Raw genomic sequence first — 20,409 nt, 5'->3', positions numbered from 1 at the left:
TTGAGTGGTGGCTTGGGGGAGACTGTTGAGTGGTGGCTTGGGGGAGACTGTTGGGCGGTGGCTTGGTGGAGACTGTTGAGTGGTGGCTTGGGGGAGACTGTTGAGTAGTGGCTTGGGGGAGACTGTTGAGTGGTAGCTTGGTGGAGACTGTTGCGTGGTGGCTTGGGGGAGACTGCTGAGTGGTGGCTTGGGGGAGACTGTTGAGTGGTGGCTTGGAGGAGACTGTTGAGTGGTGGCTTGGGGGAGACTGTTGGGTGGTGGCTTGGTGGAGACTGTTGAGTGGTGGCTTGGGGGAGACTGTTGAGTGGTGGCTTGGGGGAGACTGCTGAGTGGTGGCTTGGGGGAGACTGTTGAGTGGTAGCTTGGAGGAGACTGTTGAGTGGTGGCTTGGGGGAGACTGTTGGGTGGTGGCTTGGGGGAGACTGTTGAGTGGTGGCTTGGGGGAGACTGTTGAGTGGTGGCTTGGGGGAGACTGTTGAGTGGTGGCTTGGGGGAGACTGTTGAGTGGTGGCTTGGTGGAGACTGTTGAGTGGTGGCTTTGGGGAGACTGTTGAGTGGTGGCTTGGGGGAGACTGTTGAGTGGTGGCTTGGGGGAGACTGTTGAGTGGTGGCTTGGGGGAGACTGTTGAGTGGTGGCTTGGGGGAGACTGTTGAGTAGTGGCTTGGGGGAGACTGTTGAGTGGTGGCTTGGGGAGACTGTTTAGTGGTGGCTTGGGGGAGACTGTTGAGTGGTGGCTTGGGGGAGACTGTTGAGTAGTGGCTTGATGATGGAGATTGTTGAGTGGTGGCTTGGCGGAGACTGTTGAGTGGTGGCTTGGGGGAGACTGTTGAGTGGTGGCTTGGTGGAGACTGTTGTGTGGTGGCTTGGGGGAGACTGTTGAGTGGTGGCTTGGGGGAGACTGTTGAGTGGTGGCTTGGGGGAGACTGTTGAGTGGTGGCTTGGGGGAGACTGTTGAGTGGTGGCTTGGTGGAGACTGTTGAGTGGTGGCTTTGGGGAGACTGTTGAGTGGTGGCTTGGGGGAGACTGTTGAGTGGTGGCTTGGGGGAGACTGTTGAGTGGTGGCTTGGGGGAGACTGTTGAGTGGTGGCTTGGGGGAGACTGTTGAGTAGTGGCTTGGGGGAGACTGTTGAGTGGTGGCTTGGGGAGACTGTTGAGTGGTGGCTTGGGGGAGACTGTTGAGTGGTGGCTTGGGGGAGACTGTTGAGTAGTGGCTTGATGATGGAGATTGTTGAGTGGTGGCTTGGCGGAGACTGTTGAGTGGTGGCTTGGGGGAGACTGTTGAGTGGTGGCTTGGTGGAGACTGTTGTGTGGTGGCTTGGGGGAGACTGTTGAGTGGTGGCTTGGGGGAGACTGTTGAGTGGTGGCTTGGGGGAGACTGTTGAGTGGTGGCTTGGGGGAGACTGTTGAGTGGTGGCTTGGGGGAGACTGTTGAGTAGTGGCTTGGGGGAGACTGTTGAGTAGTGGCTTGATGATGGAGACTGTTGAGTGGTGGCTTGGGGGAGACTGTTGAGTGGTGGCTTGGGGGAGACTGTTGAGTGGTGGCTTGGGGGAGACTGTTGAGTAGTGGCTTGATGATTAAGACTGTTGAGTGGTGACTTGGTGGAGACTGTTGGGTGGTGGCTTGGTGGAGACTGTTGAGTGGTGGCTTGGTGGAGACTGTTGAGTGGAAACTGGGTGGAGACTGTTGAGTGGTGGCTTGGTGGAGACTGTTGAGTGGTGGCTTGGGGGAGACTGTTGAGTGGTGGCTTGGGGGAGACTGTTGAGTGGTGGCTTGGTGGAGACTGTTGAGTGGTGGCTTGGGGGAGACTGTTGAGTGGTGGCTTGGGGGAGACTGTTGGGTGGTGGCTTGATGATGGTGACTGTTAAGTAGTGGCTTGGTGGAGATTGTTGAGTGGTGGCTTGGGGGAGACTGTTGAGTGGTGGCTTGGGGGAGACTGTTGGGTGGTGGCTTGGGGGAGACTGTAGAGTGGTGGCTTGATGATGGTGACTGTTAAGTAGTGGCTTGGTGGAGACTGTTGAGTGGTGGCTTGGGTGAGACTGTTGAGTGGTGGCTTGGGGGAGACTGTTGGGTGGTGGCTTGGTGGAGACTGTTGAGTGGTGGCTTGGGGGAGACTGTTGAGTGGTGGCTTTGGGGGAGACTGTTGAGTGGTGCCTTGGTGGAGACTGTTGAGTGGTGGATTGGGGGAGACTGCTGAGTGGTGGCTTGGGGGAGACTGTTGAGTGGTGACTTGGAGGAGACTGTTGAGTGGTGGCTTGGGGGAGACTGTTGGGTGGTGGCTTGGTGGAGACTATTGAGTGGTGGCTTGGGGGAGACTGTTGAGTGGTGGCTTGGGGGAGACTGTTGAGTGGTGGCTTGGTGGAGACTGTTGAGTGGTGGCTTGGGGGAGACTGTTGAGTGGTGGCTTGGGGGAGACTGTTGAGTGGTGGCTTGCGGGAGACTGTTGAGTGGTGGCTTGGGGGAGACTGTTGAGTGGTGGCTTGGGGGAGACTGTTAAGTAGTGGCTTGGGGGAGACTGTTGAGTGGTGGCTTGGTGGAGACTGTTGAGTGGTGGCTTGGGGGAGACTGTTGAGTGGTGGCTTGGGGGAGACTGTTGGGCGGTGGCTTGGTGGAGACTGTTGAGTGGTGGCTTGGGGGAGACTGTTGAGTGGTGGCTTGGGGGAGACTGTTGAGTGGTAGCTTGGTGGAGACTGTTGAGTGGTGGCTTGGGGGAGACTGCTGAGTGGTGGCTTGGGGGAGACTGTTGAGTGGTGGCTTGGAGGAGACTGTTGAGTGGTGGCTTGGGGGAGACTGTTGGGTGGTGGCTTGGTGGAGACTGTTGAGTGGTGGCTTGGGGGAGACTGTTGAGTGGTGGCTTGGTGGAGACTGTTGAGTGGTGGCTTGGGGGAGACTGTTGAGTGGTGGCTTGGGGGAGACTGCTGAGTGGTGGCTTGGGGGAGACTGTTGAGTGGTGGCTTGGAGGAGACTGTTGAGTGGTGGCTTGGGGGAGACTGTTGGGTGGTGGCTTGGAGGAGACTGTTGAGTGGTGGCTTGGGGGAGACTGTTGAGTGGTGGCTTGGGGGAGACTGTTGAGTGGTGGCTTGGGGGAGACTGTTGAGTGGTGGCTTGGTGGAGACTGTTGAGTGGTGGCTTGGGGGAGACTGTTGAGTGGTGGCTTGGGGAGACTGTTGAGTGGTGGCTTGGGGGAGACTGTTGAGTGGTGGCTTGGGGGAGACTGTTGAGTAGTGGCTTGATGATGAAGACTGTTGAGTGGTGGCTTGGGGGAGACTGTTGAGTGGTGGCTTGGGGGAGACTGTTGAGTGGTGGCTTGGTTGAGACTGTTGTGTGGTGGCTTGGGGGAGACTGTTGAGTGGTGGCTTGGGGGAGACTGTTGAGTGGTGGCTTGGGGGAGACTGTTGAGTGGTGGCTTGGGGGAGACTGTTGAGTGGTGGCTTGGGGGAGACTGTTGAGTGGTAGCTTGGAGGAGACTGTTGAGTGGTGGCTTGGGGGAGACTGTTGAGTGGTGGCTTGGGGGAGACTGTTGAGTGGTGGCTTGGGGGAGACTGTTGAGTGGTGGCTTGGGGGAGACTGTTGAGTGGTGGCTTGGGGGAGACTGTTGAGTGGTGGCTTGGTGGAGACTGTTGAGTGGTGGCTTGGGGGAGACTGTTGAGTGGTGGCTTGGGGGAGACTGTTGAGTGGTGGCTTGGGGGAGACTGTTGAGTGGTGGCTTGGGGGAGACTGTTGAGTGGTGGCTTGGGGGAGACTGTTGAGTAGTGGCTTGGGGGAGACTGTTGAGTGGTGGCTTGGGGGAGACTGTTGAGTGGTGGCTTGGGGGAGACTGTTGAGTGGTGGCTTGGGGGAGACTGTTGAGTAGTGGCTTGGATGGAGACTGTTGAGTGGTGGCTTGGCGGAGACTGTTGAGTGGTGGCTTGGGGGAGACTGTTGAGTGGTGGCTTGGTGGAGACTGTTGAGTGGTGGCTTGGGGGAGACTGTTGAGTGGTGGCTTGGGGGAGACTGTTGAGTGGTGGCTTGGGGGAGACTGTTGAGTGGTGGCTTGGGGGAGACTGTTGAGTGGTGGCTTGGGGGAGACTGTTGAGTAGTGGCTTGGGGGAGACTGTTGAGTAGTGGCTTGATGATGGAGACTGTTGAGTGGTGGCTTGGGGGAGACTGTTGAGTGGTGGCTTGGGGGAGACTGTTGAGTGGTGGCTTGGGGAGACTGTTGAGTAGTGGCTTGATGATTAAGACTGTTGAGTGGTGACTTGGTGGAGACTGTTTAGTGGTGGCTTGGGGGAGACTGTTGAGTGGTGGCTTGGTGGAGACTGTTGAGTGGTGACTTGGTGGAGACTGTTGAGTGGTGGCTTGGTGGAGACTGTTGAGTGGTGGCTTGGTGGAGACTGTTGAGTGGTGGCTTGGGGGAGACTGTTGAGTGGTGGCTTGGGGGAGACTGTTGAGTGGTGGCTTGGTGGAGACTGTTGAGTGGTGGCTTGGGGGAGACTGTTGAGTGGTGGCTTGGGGGAGACTGTTGAGTGGTGGCTTGGTGGAGACTGTTGAGTGGTGGCTTGGGGGAGACTGTTGAGTGGTGGCTTGGGGGAGACTGTTGAGTGGTGGCTTGGGGGAGACTGTTGAGTGGTGGCTTGGGGGAGACTGTTGAGTGGTGGCTTGGGGGAGACTGTTGAGTAGGTGGCTTGGGGGAGACTGTTGAGTGGTGGCTTGGTGGAGACTGTTGAGTGGTGGCTTGGGGGAGACTGTTGAGTGGTGGCTTGGGGGAGACTGTTGAGTGGTGGCTTGGTGGAGACTGTTGAGTGGTGGCTTGGGGGAGACTGTTGAGTGGTGGCTTGGGGGAGACTGTTGAGTGGTGGCTTGGTGGAGACTGTTGAGTGGTGGCTTGGGGGAGACTGTTGAGTGGTGGCTTGGGGGAGACTGTTGAGTGGTGGCTTGGGGGAGACTGTTGAGTGGTGGCTTGGGGGAGACTGTTGAGTGGTGGCTTGGGGGAGACTGTTGAGTAGGTGGCTTGGGGGAGACTGTTGAGTAGTGGCTTGAGGGGAGACTGTTGAGTGGTGGCTTGGGGGAGACTGTTGAGTGGTGGCTTGGGGGAGACTGTTGAGTGGTGGCTTGGGGGAGACTGTTGAGTAGTGGCTTGATGATGGAAGACTGTTGAGTGGTGACTTGGTGGAGACTGTTGGTGGTGGCTTGGTGGAGACTGTTGAGTGGTGGCTTGGTGGAGACTGTTGAGTGGAAACTGGGTGGAGACTGTTGAGTGGTGGCTTGGTGGAGACTGTTGAGTGGTGGCTTGGTGGAGACTGTTGAGTGGTGGCTTGGGGGAGACTGTTGAGTGGTGGCTTGGGGGAGACTGTTGAGTGGTGGCTTGGTGGAGACTGTTGAGTGGTGGCTTGGGGGAGACTGTTGAGTGGTGGCTTGGGGGAGACTGTTGGGTGGTGGCTTGATGATGGTGACTGTTAAGTAGTGGCTTGGTGGAGATTGTTGAGTGGTGGCTTGGGGGAGACTGTTGAGTGGTGGCTTGGGGGAGACTGTTGGGTGGTGGCTTGGGGGAGACTGTAGAGTGGTGGCTTGATGATGGTGACTGTTAAGTAGTGGCTTGGTGGAGACTGTTGAGTGGTGGCTTGGGTGAGACTGTTGAGTGGTGGCTTGGGGGAGACTGTTGGGTGGTGGCTTGGTGGAGACTGTTGAGTGGTGGCTTGGGGGAGACTGTTGAGTGGTGGCTTTGGGGGAGACTGTTGAGTGGTGCCTTGGTGGAGACTGTTGAGTGGTGGATTGGGGGAGACTGCTGAGTGGTGGCTTGGGGGAGACTGTTGAGTGGTGACTTGGAGGAGACTGTTGAGTGGTGGCTTGGGGGAGACTGTTGGGTGGTGGCTTGGTGGAGACTATTGAGTGGTGGCTTGGGGGAGACTGTTGAGTGGTGGCTTGGGGGAGACTGTTGAGTGGTGGCTTGGTGGAGACTGTTGAGTGGTGGCTTGGGGGAGACTGTTGAGTGGTGGCTTGGGGGAGACTGTTGAGTGGTGGCTTGCGGGAGACTGTTGAGTGGTGGCTTGGGGGAGACTGTTGAGTGGTGGCTTGGGGAGACTGTTGAGTAGTGGCTTGGGGGAGACTGATTGAGTGGTGGCTTGGTGGAGACTGTTGAGTGGTGGCTTGGGGGAGACTGTTGAGTGGTGGCTTGGGGGAGACTGTTGGGCGGTGGCTTGGTGGAGACTGTTGAGTGGTGGCTTGGGGGAGACTGTTGAGTGGTGGCTTGGGGGAGACTGTTGAGTGGTAGCTTGGTGGAGACTGTTGAGTGGTGGCTTGGGGGAGACTGCTGAGTGGTGGCTTGGGGGAGACTGTTGAGTGGTGGCTTGGAGGAGACTGTTGAGTGGTGGCTTGGGGGAGACTGTTGGGTGGTGGCTTGGTGGAGACTGTTGAGTGGTGGCTTGGGGGAGACTGTTGAGTGGTGGCTTGGTGGAGACTGTTGAGTGGTGGCTTGGGGGAGACTGTTGAGTGGTGGCTTGGGGGAGACTGCTGAGTGGTGGCTTGGGGGAGACTGTTGAGTGGTGGCTTGGAGGAGACTGTTGAGTGGTGGCTTGGGGGAGACTGTTGGGTGGTGGCTTGGGGGAGACTGTTGAGTGGTGGCTTGGGGGAGACTGTTGAGTGGTGGCTTGGGGGAGACTGTTGAGTGGTGGCTTGGGGGAGACTGTTGAGTGGTGGCTTGGTGGAGACTGTTGAGTGGTGGCTTGGGGAGACTGTTGAGTGGTGGCTTGGGGAGACTGTTGAGTGGTGGCTTGGGGGAGACTGTTGAGTGGTGGCTTGGGGGAGACTGTTGAGTAGTGGCTTGATGATGAAGACTGTTGAGTGGTGGCTTGGGGGAGACTGTTGAGTGGTGGCTTGGGGGAGACTGTTGAGTGGTGGCTTGGTTGAGACTGTTGTGTGGTGGCTTGGGGGAGACTGTTGAGTGGTGGCTTGGGGGAGACTGTTGAGTGGTGGCTTGGGGGAGACTGTTGAGTGGTGGCTTGGGGGAGACTGTTGAGTGGTGGCTTGGGGGAGACTGTTGAGTAGTGGCTTGGGGGAGACTGTTGAGTAGTGGCTTGATGATGGAGACTGTTGAGTGGTGGCTTGGGGGAGACTGTTGAGTGGTGGCTTGGGGGAGACTGTTGAGTGGTGGCTTGGGGGAGACTGTTGAGTAGTGGCTTGATGATGGAGACTGTTGAGTGGTGACTTATTGGAGACTGTTGGGTGGTGGCTTGGTGGAGACTGTTGAGTGGTGGCTTGGTGGAGACTGTTGAGTGGAAACTGGGTGGAGACTGTTGAGTGGTGGCTTGGTGGAGACTGTTGAGTGGTGGCTTGGTGGAGACTGTTGAGTGGTGGCTTGGTGGAGACTGTTGAATGTTGGCTTGGTGGAGACTGTTGAGTGGTAGCTTGGTGGAGACTGTTGGGTGGTGGCTTGGTGGAGACTGTTGAGTGGTGGCTTGGTGGAGACTGTTGAGTGGTGGCTTGGGGGAGACTGTTGAGTGGTGGCTTGGTGGAGACTGTTGAATGTTGGCTTGGTGGAGACTGTTGAGTGGTAGCTTGGGGGAGACTGTTGGGTAGTGGCTTGGTGGAGACTGTTGAGTGGTGGCTTGGTGGAGACTGTTGAGTGGTGGCTTGGTGGAGACTGTTGAATGTTGGCTTGGTGGAGACTGTTGAGTGGTAGCTTGGGGAAGACTGTTGGGTAGTGGCTTGGTGGAGACTGTTGAGTGGTAGCTTGGGGGAGACTGTTGAGTGGTGGCTTGGGGGAGACTGTTGAGTGGTGGCTTGGTAGAGACTGTTGAGTGGTAGCTTGGGGGAGACTGTTGGGTAGTGGCTTGGTGGAGACTGTTGAGTGGTGGCTTGGGGGAGACTGTTGAGTGGTGGCTTGGTGGAGACTGTTGAGTGGTGGCTTGGGGAAGACTGTTGGGTGGTGGCTTGGTGGAGACTGTTGAGTGGTGGCTTGGTGGAGACTGTTGAGTGGTGGCTTGGGGGAGACTGTTGAGTGGTGGCTTGGTTGAGACTGTTGAGTGGTGGCTTGTGGAGACTGTTGGGTGGTGGCTTGGTGGAGACTGTTGAGTGGTGGCTTGGTGGAGACTGTTGAATGTTGGCTTGGTGGAGACTGTTGAGTGGTAGCTTGGGGGAGACTGTTGGGTAGTGGCTTGGTGGAGACTGTTGAGTGGTGGCTTGGTGGAGACTGTTGAGTGGTGGCTTGGTGGAGACTGTTGAATGTTGGCTTGGTGGAGACTGTTGAGTGGTAGCTTGGGGAAGACTGTTGGGTAGTGGCTTGGTGGAGACTGTTGAGTGGTAGCTTGGGGGAGACTGTTGAGTGGTGGCTTGGGGGAGACTGTTGAGTGGTGGCTTGGTGGAGACTGTTGAGTGGTAGCTTGGGGGAGACTGTTGGGTAGTGGCTTGGTGGAGACTGTTGAGTGGTGGCTTGGGGGAGACTGTTGAGTGGTGGCTTGGTGGAGACTGTTGAGTGGTGGCTTGGGGAAGACTGTTGGGTGGTGGCTTGGTGGAGACTGTTGAGTGGTGGCTTGGTGGAGACTGTTGAGTGGTGGCTTGGGGGAGACTGTTGAGTGGTGGCTTGGTTGAGACTGTTGAGTGGTTGCTTGGGGGAGACTGTTGGGTGGTGGCTTGGGGGAGACTATTGAGTGGTGGCTTGGTGGAGACTGTTGAGTGGTGGCTTGGGGGAGACTGTTGGGTGGTGGCTTGGGGGAGACTGTTGGGTGGTGGCTTGGTGGAGACTGTTGGGTGGTGGCTTGGTGGAGACTGTTGAGTTGTGGCTTGGTCGAGACTGTTGAGTGGTGGCTTGGTGGAGACTGTTGAGTGGTGGCTTGGTGGAGACTGTTGAGTGGTGGCTGGGGGGAGACTGTTGAGTGGTGGCTTGGGGGAGACTGTTGAGTGGTGGCTTGGGGGAAACTGTTGAGTGGTGGCTTGGGGGAGACTGTTGAGTGGCTGGTAACCTCGCTCCTCCTGCCAGCACCTGCAGCAACGGCGGCTTGTGCTCCCGAAAGGCCTCTTGTTTTGAATTTTCTCCTTCAAAATCCTCTCTCTCACTCTCTCTCTCTCTCTCTCTCTCTCACTCTCTCTCTCTCTCTCTCTCTCTCTCTCTCTCTCTCTCTCTCTCTCTCTCTCTCTCTCTCTCTCTCTCTCTCTCTCTCTCTCTCTCTCTCTCTGTCTCTCTGTCTCTCTGTCTCTCTGTCTCTCTCTCTCTCTCTCTCTCTCTCTCTCTCTCTCTCTCTCTCTCTCTCTCTCTCTCTCTCTCTTTCTCTCAGTGGTCCCTCCATTCTTCAAGGTGTGATCACATGAGAGAGAGACAAAAATATAAACACAGGCGGCTCGCCAAAGAGCGCCTGGCGTCGATCTCCTCATTCCAGGGAGACGAAGACGCAGAGACGGGATGGCGGGGACGCACGAGTCTCGGAGGCCCAACCGCATAAGCTTTCTGGCTACTAATTCATAAAAAAATTCTGATAGCAACGCTATTAAGATTTCCCTTGAGGAACAACCCTTATTGTTTGCTATTCATTCCATTTTTTCCAATCCTCGTGCTCCTCGTCCTCCTTCATCGTGAGGCCCAGCGAGGAAGAGCAAATAAATAACATGTTTGAGTCCTGGACGTATCCGAACACAGTTCCACAAGTTGTGTGGGGAGTTCCGACGCGCCGCCTGCCTGTAGGCGGTAAATTGGGAACAGTGTTGTTGCTGCTGAGGTTGTGACGGCCGGCTGGTGGGGGCCAGGCTGCTGGTTGGCTGGGTTAGTGGTGGTGCGTTAGTGGCCCACTAGGTAATACGTGGCTCCCTTAGTAACACGTGGCTCCCTCAGTAATACATGGCACCCTCAGTAATACGTGGCACCCCTCAGTAATACGTGGCACCCTCAGTAATACGTGGCACCCTCAGTAATACGTGGCACCCCTCAGTAATACGTGGCACCCTCAGTAATACGTGGCACCCACAGTAATACGTGGCACCCCTCAGTAATACGTGGCACCCCTCAGTAATACGTGGCACCCTCAGTAATACGTGGCACCCTCAGTAATACGTGGCACCCTCAGTAATACGTGGCACCCTCAGTAATACATGGCACCCCTCAGGGATACGTGTCACCCTCAGTAATACGTGGCACCCTCAGTAATACATGTCACCCTCAGTAATACGTGACACCCTCAGTATTACGTGTCACCCTCAGTAATACGTGGCACCCTCAGTAATACGTGGCACCCTCAGTAATACATGGCACCCCTCAGGGATACGTGTCACCCTCAGTAATACGTGGCACCCTCAGTAATACATGTCACCCTCAGTAATACGTGACACCCTCAGTATTACGTGTCACCCTCAGTAATATGTGTCACCTTCAGTAATTCGTGTCACCCTCAGTAATACGTGGCACCCTCAGTAATACATGGCACCCTCAGTAATACGTGACACCCTCAGTATTACGTGTCACCCTCAGTAATATGTGTCACCTTCAGTAATTCGTGTCACCCTCAGTAATACGTGGCACCCTCAGTAATACATGGCACCCTCAGTAATACGTGTCACCTTCAGTAACACGTGTCACCCTCAGTAATACGTGGCACCGTCAGTAATACGTGGCACCCTCAGTAATACGTGGCACCCTCAATAATACGTGTCACCCTCAGTAATACGTGGCACCCTCAATAATACGTGTCACCCTCAGTAATACGTGGCACCCTGTAAAGGTTTCTTATGCAGTATTCCTGTTTGCTTCAACATGTGGTTGTCAATGTGCAAACAAACTTGTGAAACTGTAGCAGCTACACGTACAAGGAAGGTTTTTATTAGCCACTTTCGTAGTGCCAAAAATAGATTCGAGACTTTAAGGTCATCAAGAATTATTTGCTAACATAGGTTAATAAATATTGTTGTGTATTATGATACTTTAAATGGAGGTTAAGTTGGTTAATACAGACAATAACTATGTTGTAAATAAATCACTCTTGTCAATTGTGAACTTACAGAGTATCTTTCCCATACAAAATATAATGTGAAATATATTGTCACATCTTCTTGCAATTCCTTATCTTTTAAAATGTCAATTTCTAGTGGTGTTTGTGTAAATAAAAAAATATTTTACATAATATGTTACATACAATACAAATATTGTATGTAATTTATAATAGATTGTCTTGAAGTAGTAATGCATACATATATATGTCATACTTGATAGCCAGAATGCACTACTTGGCCTAGTATGCAAGGCCAGAATTGCCTAACAGAGAGATTTTTGTTATTTTCAAATATTTCTTTTCAAATTGGTTTATTTGAATTAATATTATTATATTATGTTAAGAACATGAATTACTGACATAGGTGAGGTTAGGTTTGATCAGATTTCTATGTTAGTTTTAACTCAAATTCATCTCCTGTATTACTACAAATTTAACACCGAGTGCCAAAGTCAAACGATAATATTCATAAGAAATGTTGGACAATCTTTATTGATTTTGTTTTGTTTATCAAGTAAGTTGTGAAAAAGGGGTTGTGAAACTTGCAACTAGTAAGCTCTTAGATTATGTTTATGTAACTCTGAATATAGAATTCCCATAGTTATCTTTTTTTATACGTTGGCAGCTTTACTTTCATATAAATACATATACATATATTCTCTATACAATGTCCTTTAATTTTTTGTATATTGATGCTATATTTCCAAGCAAAAGGTTCTTAAAATAATGATTAATATTGGAAAGCATTAGAGTTCTTTCTGCATATCTAGATATCTTGGAGAATCTGTTCTAAGTTGTCTAATACAGTGCTTAGGACACAAACAACGTCTGAAGGATTGGATTTCCCACGAATCAAGATTTGCCTCCGATATTTGACTTATTATAAGTATGCTTGATATTGTGGTTCATGTATTACACAAAGCTGAGCCTGGAGCAATAGTCCAAGCAGGAAAACATTGTGGGATATCTGGGGCTTGACTCAATTATTCAATTATTTGCTTATTTAATTTAATAAACGAAGGACCACCCACTTTTGAGAAAAGAAGGAAAACTAATAAAAGTGATCATTAGAATAACACTAGAGAACCAGTGTCTATGGATAATTATTAAAGGGATAATCACTTGTAATACGTGTCACCCTCGGTAGTACGTGTCACCCTCAGTAATACGTGTCACCCTCAGTATTACGTGTCACCCTCAGTAATACGTGTCACCCTCAGTAATACGTGTCACCCTCAGTATTACGTGTCACCCTTAGTAATACGTGTCACCCTCAGTAATACGTGTCACCCTCAGTATTACGTGTCACCCTCAGTAATACGTGTAACCCTCAGTAATATGTGGCACCCTCAGTAATACGTGTCACCCTCAGTATTACGTGTCACCCTCAGTAATACGTGTCACCCTCAGTAATATGTGGCACCCTCAGTAATACGTGGCACCCTCAGTAATACGTGGCACCCTCAGTAATACGTGGCACCTTCAGTAATACGTGGCACCCTCAGTAATACGTGGCACCCTCAGTAATACGTGGCACCTTCAGTAATACGTGGCACCCGCAGTGATACGTGGCCACCCTCAGTAATACGTGGCACCCTCAGTAATACGTGGCACCTTCAGTAATACGTGGCTCCCGCAGTGATACGTGGCCACCTCAGTAATACGTGGCACCCTCAGTAATATGTGGCACCCTCAGTAATACGTGATACCCTCAGTAATACGTGGCACTCTCAGTATTACGTGTCACCCTCAGTAATATGTGTCACCTTCAGTAATTCGTGTCACCCTCAGTAATACGTGGCACCCTCAGTAATACATGGCACCCTCAGTAATACGTGACACCCTCAGTATTACGTGTCACCCTCAGTAATATGTGTCACCTTCAGTAATTCGTGTCACCCTCAGTAATACGTGGCACCCTCAGTAATACATGGCACCCTCAGTAATACGTGTCACCTTCAGTAACACGTGTCACCCTCAGTAATACGTGGCACCGTCAGTAATACGTGGCACCCTCAGTAATACGTGGCACCCTCAATAATACGTGTCACCCTCAGTAATACGTGGCACCCTCAATAATACGTGTCACCCTCAGTAATACGTGGCACCCTGTAAAGGTTTCTTATGCAGTATTCCTGTTTGCTTCAACATGTGGTTGTCAATGTGCAAACAAACTTGTGAAACTGTAGCAGCTACACGTACAAGGAAGGTTTTTATTAGCCACTTTCGTAGTGCCAAAAATAGATTCGAGACTTTAAGGTCATCAAGAATTATTTGCTAACATAGGTTAATAAATATTGTTGTGTATTATGATACTTTAAATGGAGGTTAAGTTGGTTAATACAGACAATAACTATGTTGTAAATAAATCACTCTTGTCAATTGTGAACTTACAGAGTATCTTTCCCATACAAAATATAATGTGAAATATATTGTCACATCTTCTTGCAATTCCTTATCTTTTAAAATGTCAATTTCTAGTGGTGTTTGTGTAAATAAAAAAATATTTTACATAATATGTTACATACAATACAAATATTGTATGTAATTTATAATAGATTGTCTTGAAGTAGTAATGCATACATATATATGTCATACTTGATAGCCAGAATGCACTACTTGGCCTAGTATGCAAGGCCAGAATTGCCTAACAGAGAGATTTTTGTTATTTTCAAATATTTCTTTTCAAATTGGTTTATTTGAATTAATATTATTATATTATGTTAAGAACATGAATTACTGACATAGGTGAGGTTAGGTTTGATCAGATTTCTATGTTAGTTTTAACTCAAATTCATCTCCTGTATTACTACAAATTTAACACCGAGTGCCAAAGTCAAACGATAATATTCATAAGAAATGTTGGACAATCTTTATTGATTTTGTTTTGTTTATCAAGTAAGTTGTGAAAAAGGGGTTGTGAAACTTGCAACTAGTAAGCTCTTAGATTATGTTTATGTAACTCTGAATATAGAATTCCCATAGTTATCTTTTTTTATACGTTGGCAGCTTTACTTTCATATAAATACATATACATATATTCTCTATACAATGTCCTTTAATTTTTTGTATATTGATGCTATATTTCCAAGCAAAAGGTTCTTAAAATAATGATTAATATTGGAAAGCATTAGAGTTCTTTCTGCATATCTAGATATCTTGGAGAATCTGTTCTAAGTTGTCTAATACAGTGCTTAGGACACAAACAACGTCTGAAGGATTGGATTTCCCACGAATCAAGATTTGCCTCCGATATTTGACTTATTATAAGTATGCTTGATATTGTGGTTCATGTATTACACAAAGCTGAGCCTGGAGCAATAGTCCAAGCAGGAAAACATTGTGGGATATCTGGGGCTTGACTCAATTATTCAATTATTTGCTTATTTAATTTAATAAACGAAGGACCACCCACTTTTGAGAAAAGAAGGAAAACTAATAAAAGTGATCATTAGAATAACACTAGAGAACCAGTGTCTATGGATAATTATTAAAGGGATAATCACTTGTAATACGTGTCACCCTCGGTAGTACGTGTCACCCTCAGTAATACGTGTCACCCTCAGTATTACGTGTCACCCTCAGTAATACGTGTCACCCTCAGTAATACGTGTCACCCTCAGTATTACGTGTCACCCTTAGTAATACGTGTCACCCTCAGTAATACGTGTCACCCTCAGTATTACGTGTCACCCTCAGTAATACGTGTAACCCTCAGTAATATGTGGCACCCTCAGTAATACGTGTCACCCTCAGTATTACGTGTCACCCTCAGTAATACGTGTCACCCTCAGTAATATGTGGCACCCTCAGTAATACGTGGCACCCTCAGTAATACGTGGCACCCTCAGTAATACGTGGCACCTTCAGTAATACGTGGCACCCTCAGTAATACGTGGCACCCTCAGTAATACGTGGCACCTTCAGTAATACGTGGCACCCGCAGTGATACGTGGCCACCCTCAGTAATACGTGGCACCCTCAGTAATACGTGGCACCTTCAGTAATACGTGGCTCCCGCAGTGATACGTGGCCACCTCAGTAATACGTGGCACCCTCAGTAATATGTGGCACCCTCAGTAATACGTGATACCCTCAGTAATACGTGGCACTATTCGTGATACCTGGCACCCTCAGTGATACGTGGCCCCCTCAGTAATACGTGGCACCCTCAGTAATACGCGGCAACCTCAGTAATACGTGGCACTCTTCGTGATACCTGGCACCCTCAGTGATACGTGGCCCCCTCAGTAATACGCGGCACCCTCAGTAATACGTGGCCCTCTCAGTAATACGTGGCCTCATCAGTAATACAAGGCACCCTCTGTAATACGAGTCACTCAGCAACAATTTAGAACCTAACTACAAAACGATTAGCAAGTCATGCCTCAGAGAAAACTAGCAGGAAGTGGCTTAATGTGAGCTATGGGAAGGAAGAAATCTTATCCTGCCAACGGAAAAGAGAACCTGTTTGGTCCTGTACCCTTCTGAGTAATCCCACCATTTTTCTGAATGGAACCGTATATTTAGCTCATCACATCCCTGGGGTCAGGCATTAGATGAGTTGAAGTAGGATGATTGCTTTCAGGGTTGCAGTTCCATTAGATATATAAGAAATGGTAACAGACAGACCTACTGGGTCCAGTTTGTGTGGGTGATTGTCACCTAAATTGTTATATGCGTAATTGGTGTCGGGAATTGGAGTCGGGAATAGACTACTGTGATAAAACGTGAATTTCATGCATACGGAACAGGGAGGGTATCAGAACACATCAGGACACTGATCAGGGGATCACACGGAATTTTGATTGGTTGATTGATGCCAATTAGGCAATAATTAATGGGTAATATTTTGTGCTTTGAGATGATCTGAAGGATGCGACGGTTGGCGCTGTTGTTAATGTTGGTGCTGTTGTTGTTGATGTTGTTGTTGTTGTTGTTGTTGTTGATGTTGTTATTGTTGTTGTTGATATTAGTGATGTTGATATTGTTGATGTTAATGTTGATATTAGTGATGTTGTTATTGTTGATGTTAATGTTGATAAAAACAATGCTCTTGTTATTGTTCGTGCTCTTGTTATTGTTCGTGCTGTTGTTATTGTTCGTGCTGTTGTTATTGTTCATGCTGTTGTTATTGTTCATGCTGTTGTTATTGTTCACGCTGTTGTCGTTGTTCATGCTGTTGTTATTGTTCACGCTGTTGTCGTTGTTCATGCGGTTGTTATTGTTCATACTGTTGTCGTTGTTCATGCGGTTGTTATTGTTCATACTGTTGTCGTTGTTCATGCGGTTGTTATTGTTCATACTGTTGTCGTTGTTCATGCGGTTGTTATTGTTCATACTGTTGTCGTTGTTCATGCGGTTGTTATTGTTCACGCTGTTGTCGTTGTTCATGCGGTTGTTATTGTTCACGCTGTTGTCGTTGTTCATGCGGTTGTTATTGTTCATACTGTTGTCGTTGTTCATGCGGTTGTTATTGTTCATACTGTTGTCGTTGTTCATGCGGTTGTTATTGTTCATGCTGTTGTCGTTGTTCATGCGGATGTTATTGTTCAGGTTGTTGATGTGGTTAGTGTTTATTTAAAATAAACTTCATTTGTTTTCAGGTCTAACACTGAAAAAGTTCTTACTGACATCTGTATATCTAGTTCCTACTTATATTCCCAAGTTTCGCTTCTTCTACCTTTGAGCATTGCAGTAACAACTAGATCCATAATAATTTTACGACATGTTAAGAAAATATCGATATTAAATTAATAAAATAGTTTAGCTAATAATCATTATTAGAAAGAACTCTGAATAGATAACTCAAAGTGTAATCCCTGAAGAAGATTATGGGAGAGGGTAACTTTAGTATAAGTGTATAGCTCATGGAAGGGATACAAGAACAGAATAGTGGTTGGGATAGGGGGGTAAGGGTTGCAGGAACGGAGCCCAATCATTTGGGCCATATGCAGGCGATGAGTCACAATAACGTGGCTAAAGTATGTTGACCAGACCACACAAGAAGGTGAAGGGACGACGACGTTTCGGTCCGTCCTGGACCTGGAATCGACTTGAGAATTGTCCAGGACGGACCGAAACGTCATCGTCCCTTCACCGTCTAGTGTGTGGTCCGGTCAACATTTATGCCATTTGGGTATCGAACTCAACCCTGCAAGAAGCGGGGTCGTCCCTATACCAAACAATCCAAGAGTGTGTATCTGAGCGCGTACGCTGTTGTGCGCGTCCGTCTAAATAGTTTCTGACTGGAGCGTGCCTGATGTTGAATGAAGAGACTAACAACAGATTATTAATTTCAGTTTTGATCAATGCAAAAACAATACCAACAACAATTCCTGAAATTGAAGTTGCTCGTCAAATTCCTGAAATATGGTTTCCGTACTCTCGAGAAATGATACACTATGACTGTATTTTTAGCTAATTGAATACGTAAATGAAAAATGTTACATGTATTTTTTACTAGTGTTAATTACAGACTGCGAGACTTTGCCCTCTCTCTCTCTCTCTCTCTCTCTCTCTCTCTCTCTCTCTCTCTCTCTCTCTCTCTCTCTCTCTCTCTCTCTCTCTCTCTCTCTCTCTCTCTCTCCCTCTCCCTCTCCCTCTCCCTCTCTCTCTCTCTCTCTCTCTCTCTCTCTCTCTCTCTCTCTCCCTCTCTCTCTCTCTCTCTCTCTCTCTCTCTCCCTCTCTCTCTCTCTCTCTCTCTCTCTCTCTCTCTCTCTCTCTCTCTCTCTCTCTCTCTCTCATATTCACACTCACACACACAGAGCTCATTTAACGAAAAATATTAGCCGACGAGATCAGAATAGAAAATCACAAGGGTCTCTTCCAACAGTTTTCTCCGGTTCACACTGCACCTTGGAATGACGACGAATATAGAATCAACATGAAATGTATTAATGAAAATCTGCATTTGTATTACCCGTCATTGTACACACATTTTCCCGTGTTTTGTGCTAGATACAGTGAAATATTTAACAACGTTTTACTAATTCTGAGATATGTGTAATATTTGCTGTCAATCACAACAGCCAACTCTCAGGCTTATCACACAGTCACAACAATGGTGTCAGCAGTGTATCATTCACAACAATGGTGGCAGCAGTATATCAGTCACAACAATGGTGTCAGGAGTATGTCAGTCACAACAATGGTGGCAGCAGTATATCAGTCACAACAATGGTGGCAGCGGTATATCAGTCACAACAATGGTGGCAGCAGTATATCAGTCACAACAATGGTGGCAGGAGTATATCAGTCACAACAATGGTGGCAGCAGTATATCAGTCACAACAATGGTGGCAGCAGTATATCAGTCACAACAATGGTGGCAGCAGTATATCAGTCACAACAATGGTGGCAGGAGTATATCAGTCACAACAATGGTGGCAGCAGTATATCAGTCACAACAATGGTGGCAGCAGTATATCAGTCACAGCAATGGTGGCAGCAGTATATCACCACAACAATGGTGGCAGCAGTATATCAGTTACAACAATGGTGGCAGCAGTATATCAGTCACAACAATGGTGGCAGCAGTATATCAGTCACAACAATGGTGGCAGCAGTATATCAGTCACAACAATGGTGGCAGCGGTGGGATTTTACACCCGAGCATGACATTGAACATTGCTTTAAAAAATGGACAGTAAATCACTGACAGCCTGTCATGATTTTTTGTTTGTTTGTTTCGTCTAATATTACATATATTCACTACTTCACTCATTACTCGCAGATGGGTAATCTGCGTGGTGGTCAGAAACTCCACCTCGGTCTATTCTTGGGTCACACCCAGTCTGCCTTTGGACCATTCACAGTCCATACTGACATCTCACATATCTCTTCCCACGACAGAGTAGTGACCAGTTCTTATATTGCCACATTCCAAGTATCCTGTACTCAGAACCACTAAATTTCGCGTCCATCCTCGGGTCGCTACAGTTTCTACTTGGTCTCCGGCTCAACGCTAAATCCCTTCAATTACTAGGGTTCTATTTTCGGTAATGATCCGTCCTTGACAGCTTTCTCGCTTTTATGCGTTATCAATAAACTTGTTTTGATCTTGGCGCTTGACAACGCCTTGAACAAGTGCCTAAACTACCTGACTTACTTAACTTGAAATATGTCTCACTGCATTATTCTATCTTTCATCCCAGCTCACTGGATGGCACCAGTAGTTCTGCTAGCTACTTAAGCCCAATATTTGAAACATGAGACACATGCAGACAAAAATCCTGGAACGTAACACGTGAAGAACACTAGCATGAACATAGCGGCACAGCACAAGCACGTGGCACAGAATAACAGCACAATATGATACCCTGAAAAGAACAAAATTAATAGTACTGGAATAATTGAATAAAGCGAAGCGGAAAGTGATAATTAAGAAAAAAAAAACAGGATAAATAGTCGTTGACATTTTTGTCCCCTAACTCCCCTTGCCACTTCGGGGGGGTATAGGGTTTTTATGTAGCTTCAGGGCACCAATCCCCCCAGCCACAAGGCATGGCGAGAAGGCACCCCTAAGCATACCTAATACCCTAGCAAACACAAACTAAAATAAATATATATGGCAGATCTCATCACACCCACAAGAGTTAAGATGATACTAATAATACATAATAATAACCTGAAAATAAACAAACATTAATGGAAAATTCTTTTGTATTCTGTATCTGTTCAACTGTTCAATTCTTTTGTATATGTTCAACAGTAGGTACCGCCGTTGATGCTCGCTACTGCTTTAATAATACCGAATGAGAATTATGTGAGGCAATTAGCAGCGTCGGTTTGCATGTAATGCTTTCGGTATTAGGTGAGTGAGTGAGAGAATGAGCGAGGGATGAATATGACTATGACAATGAGTGAGACTTGCGGGTGAGTGTTGGCGATGTGGATATGGGATCAGAACTTGGGATGAGTATTGAGCAACGGATGTAGGCTCAGAGCTTGGAGTTAGTGCAGGAGAGTTGTATGTAAGGTCAGCGCATGCAGTGACTGCTTGAGAAGAGAATGTACGATCAGAGGTGGGAGTTAGTGTTGGTAAAATGTCAGTAGTGGTGGTCAGAAACCGGGTCGCAGGGACATTGATCCTCGGAATCATCACCCGGTGTTAAACGGAGAGCAGAAACTAGGAGACGGGACAGAGAACATAAAGACTGGGAGACAGAGACTGGTTACAATGAGTCTGGGAGACTCGTAGGGGAATCAGTGAACCAGAAAAATTGGAAGTAACACCAATAAATCAAGAAAACGGAAGATAACTAAGCGAATAGATAAGACAGTAGAGGATGGAGACACAGAAACAACGATATAAATATGGTAATATGAGGAGACGAGAAAAAGAACATTATGAACCCTATGAACATTTCCTCTCTAAAAATAATAAAAAAGTTACATCGAAAAAATTTACCATTATTTGGTATAAAATATATTTTACCATAAAATTTACAAGCTAATTA

The 20,409-nt window shown here is 48.3% G+C and overlaps 1 protein-coding gene across 1 annotated transcript; it reads right to left on the bottom strand.

Moving 5' to 3' along the window:
• Positions 1–15,685: 15,685 nt before the first annotated feature.
• Positions 15,686–16,486, bottom strand: LOC138373408 (GATA zinc finger domain-containing protein 4-like). The gene has a single exon (XM_069339602.1). It carries the CDS (start codon positions 16,484–16,486, stop codon positions 15,686–15,688), a length of 801 nt encoding a protein of 266 aa, XP_069195703.1.
• Positions 16,487–20,409: the final 3,923 nt, after the last annotated feature.

This window comes from Procambarus clarkii, chromosome 42 (genome assembly GCF_040958095.1).
Source record: "Procambarus clarkii isolate CNS0578487 chromosome 42, FALCON_Pclarkii_2.0, whole genome shotgun sequence".
NCBI classification, from domain to species: domain Eukaryota; kingdom Metazoa; phylum Arthropoda; class Malacostraca; order Decapoda; family Cambaridae; genus Procambarus; species Procambarus clarkii.
This window is presented reverse-complemented; position numbering and strand designations above follow the sequence as displayed.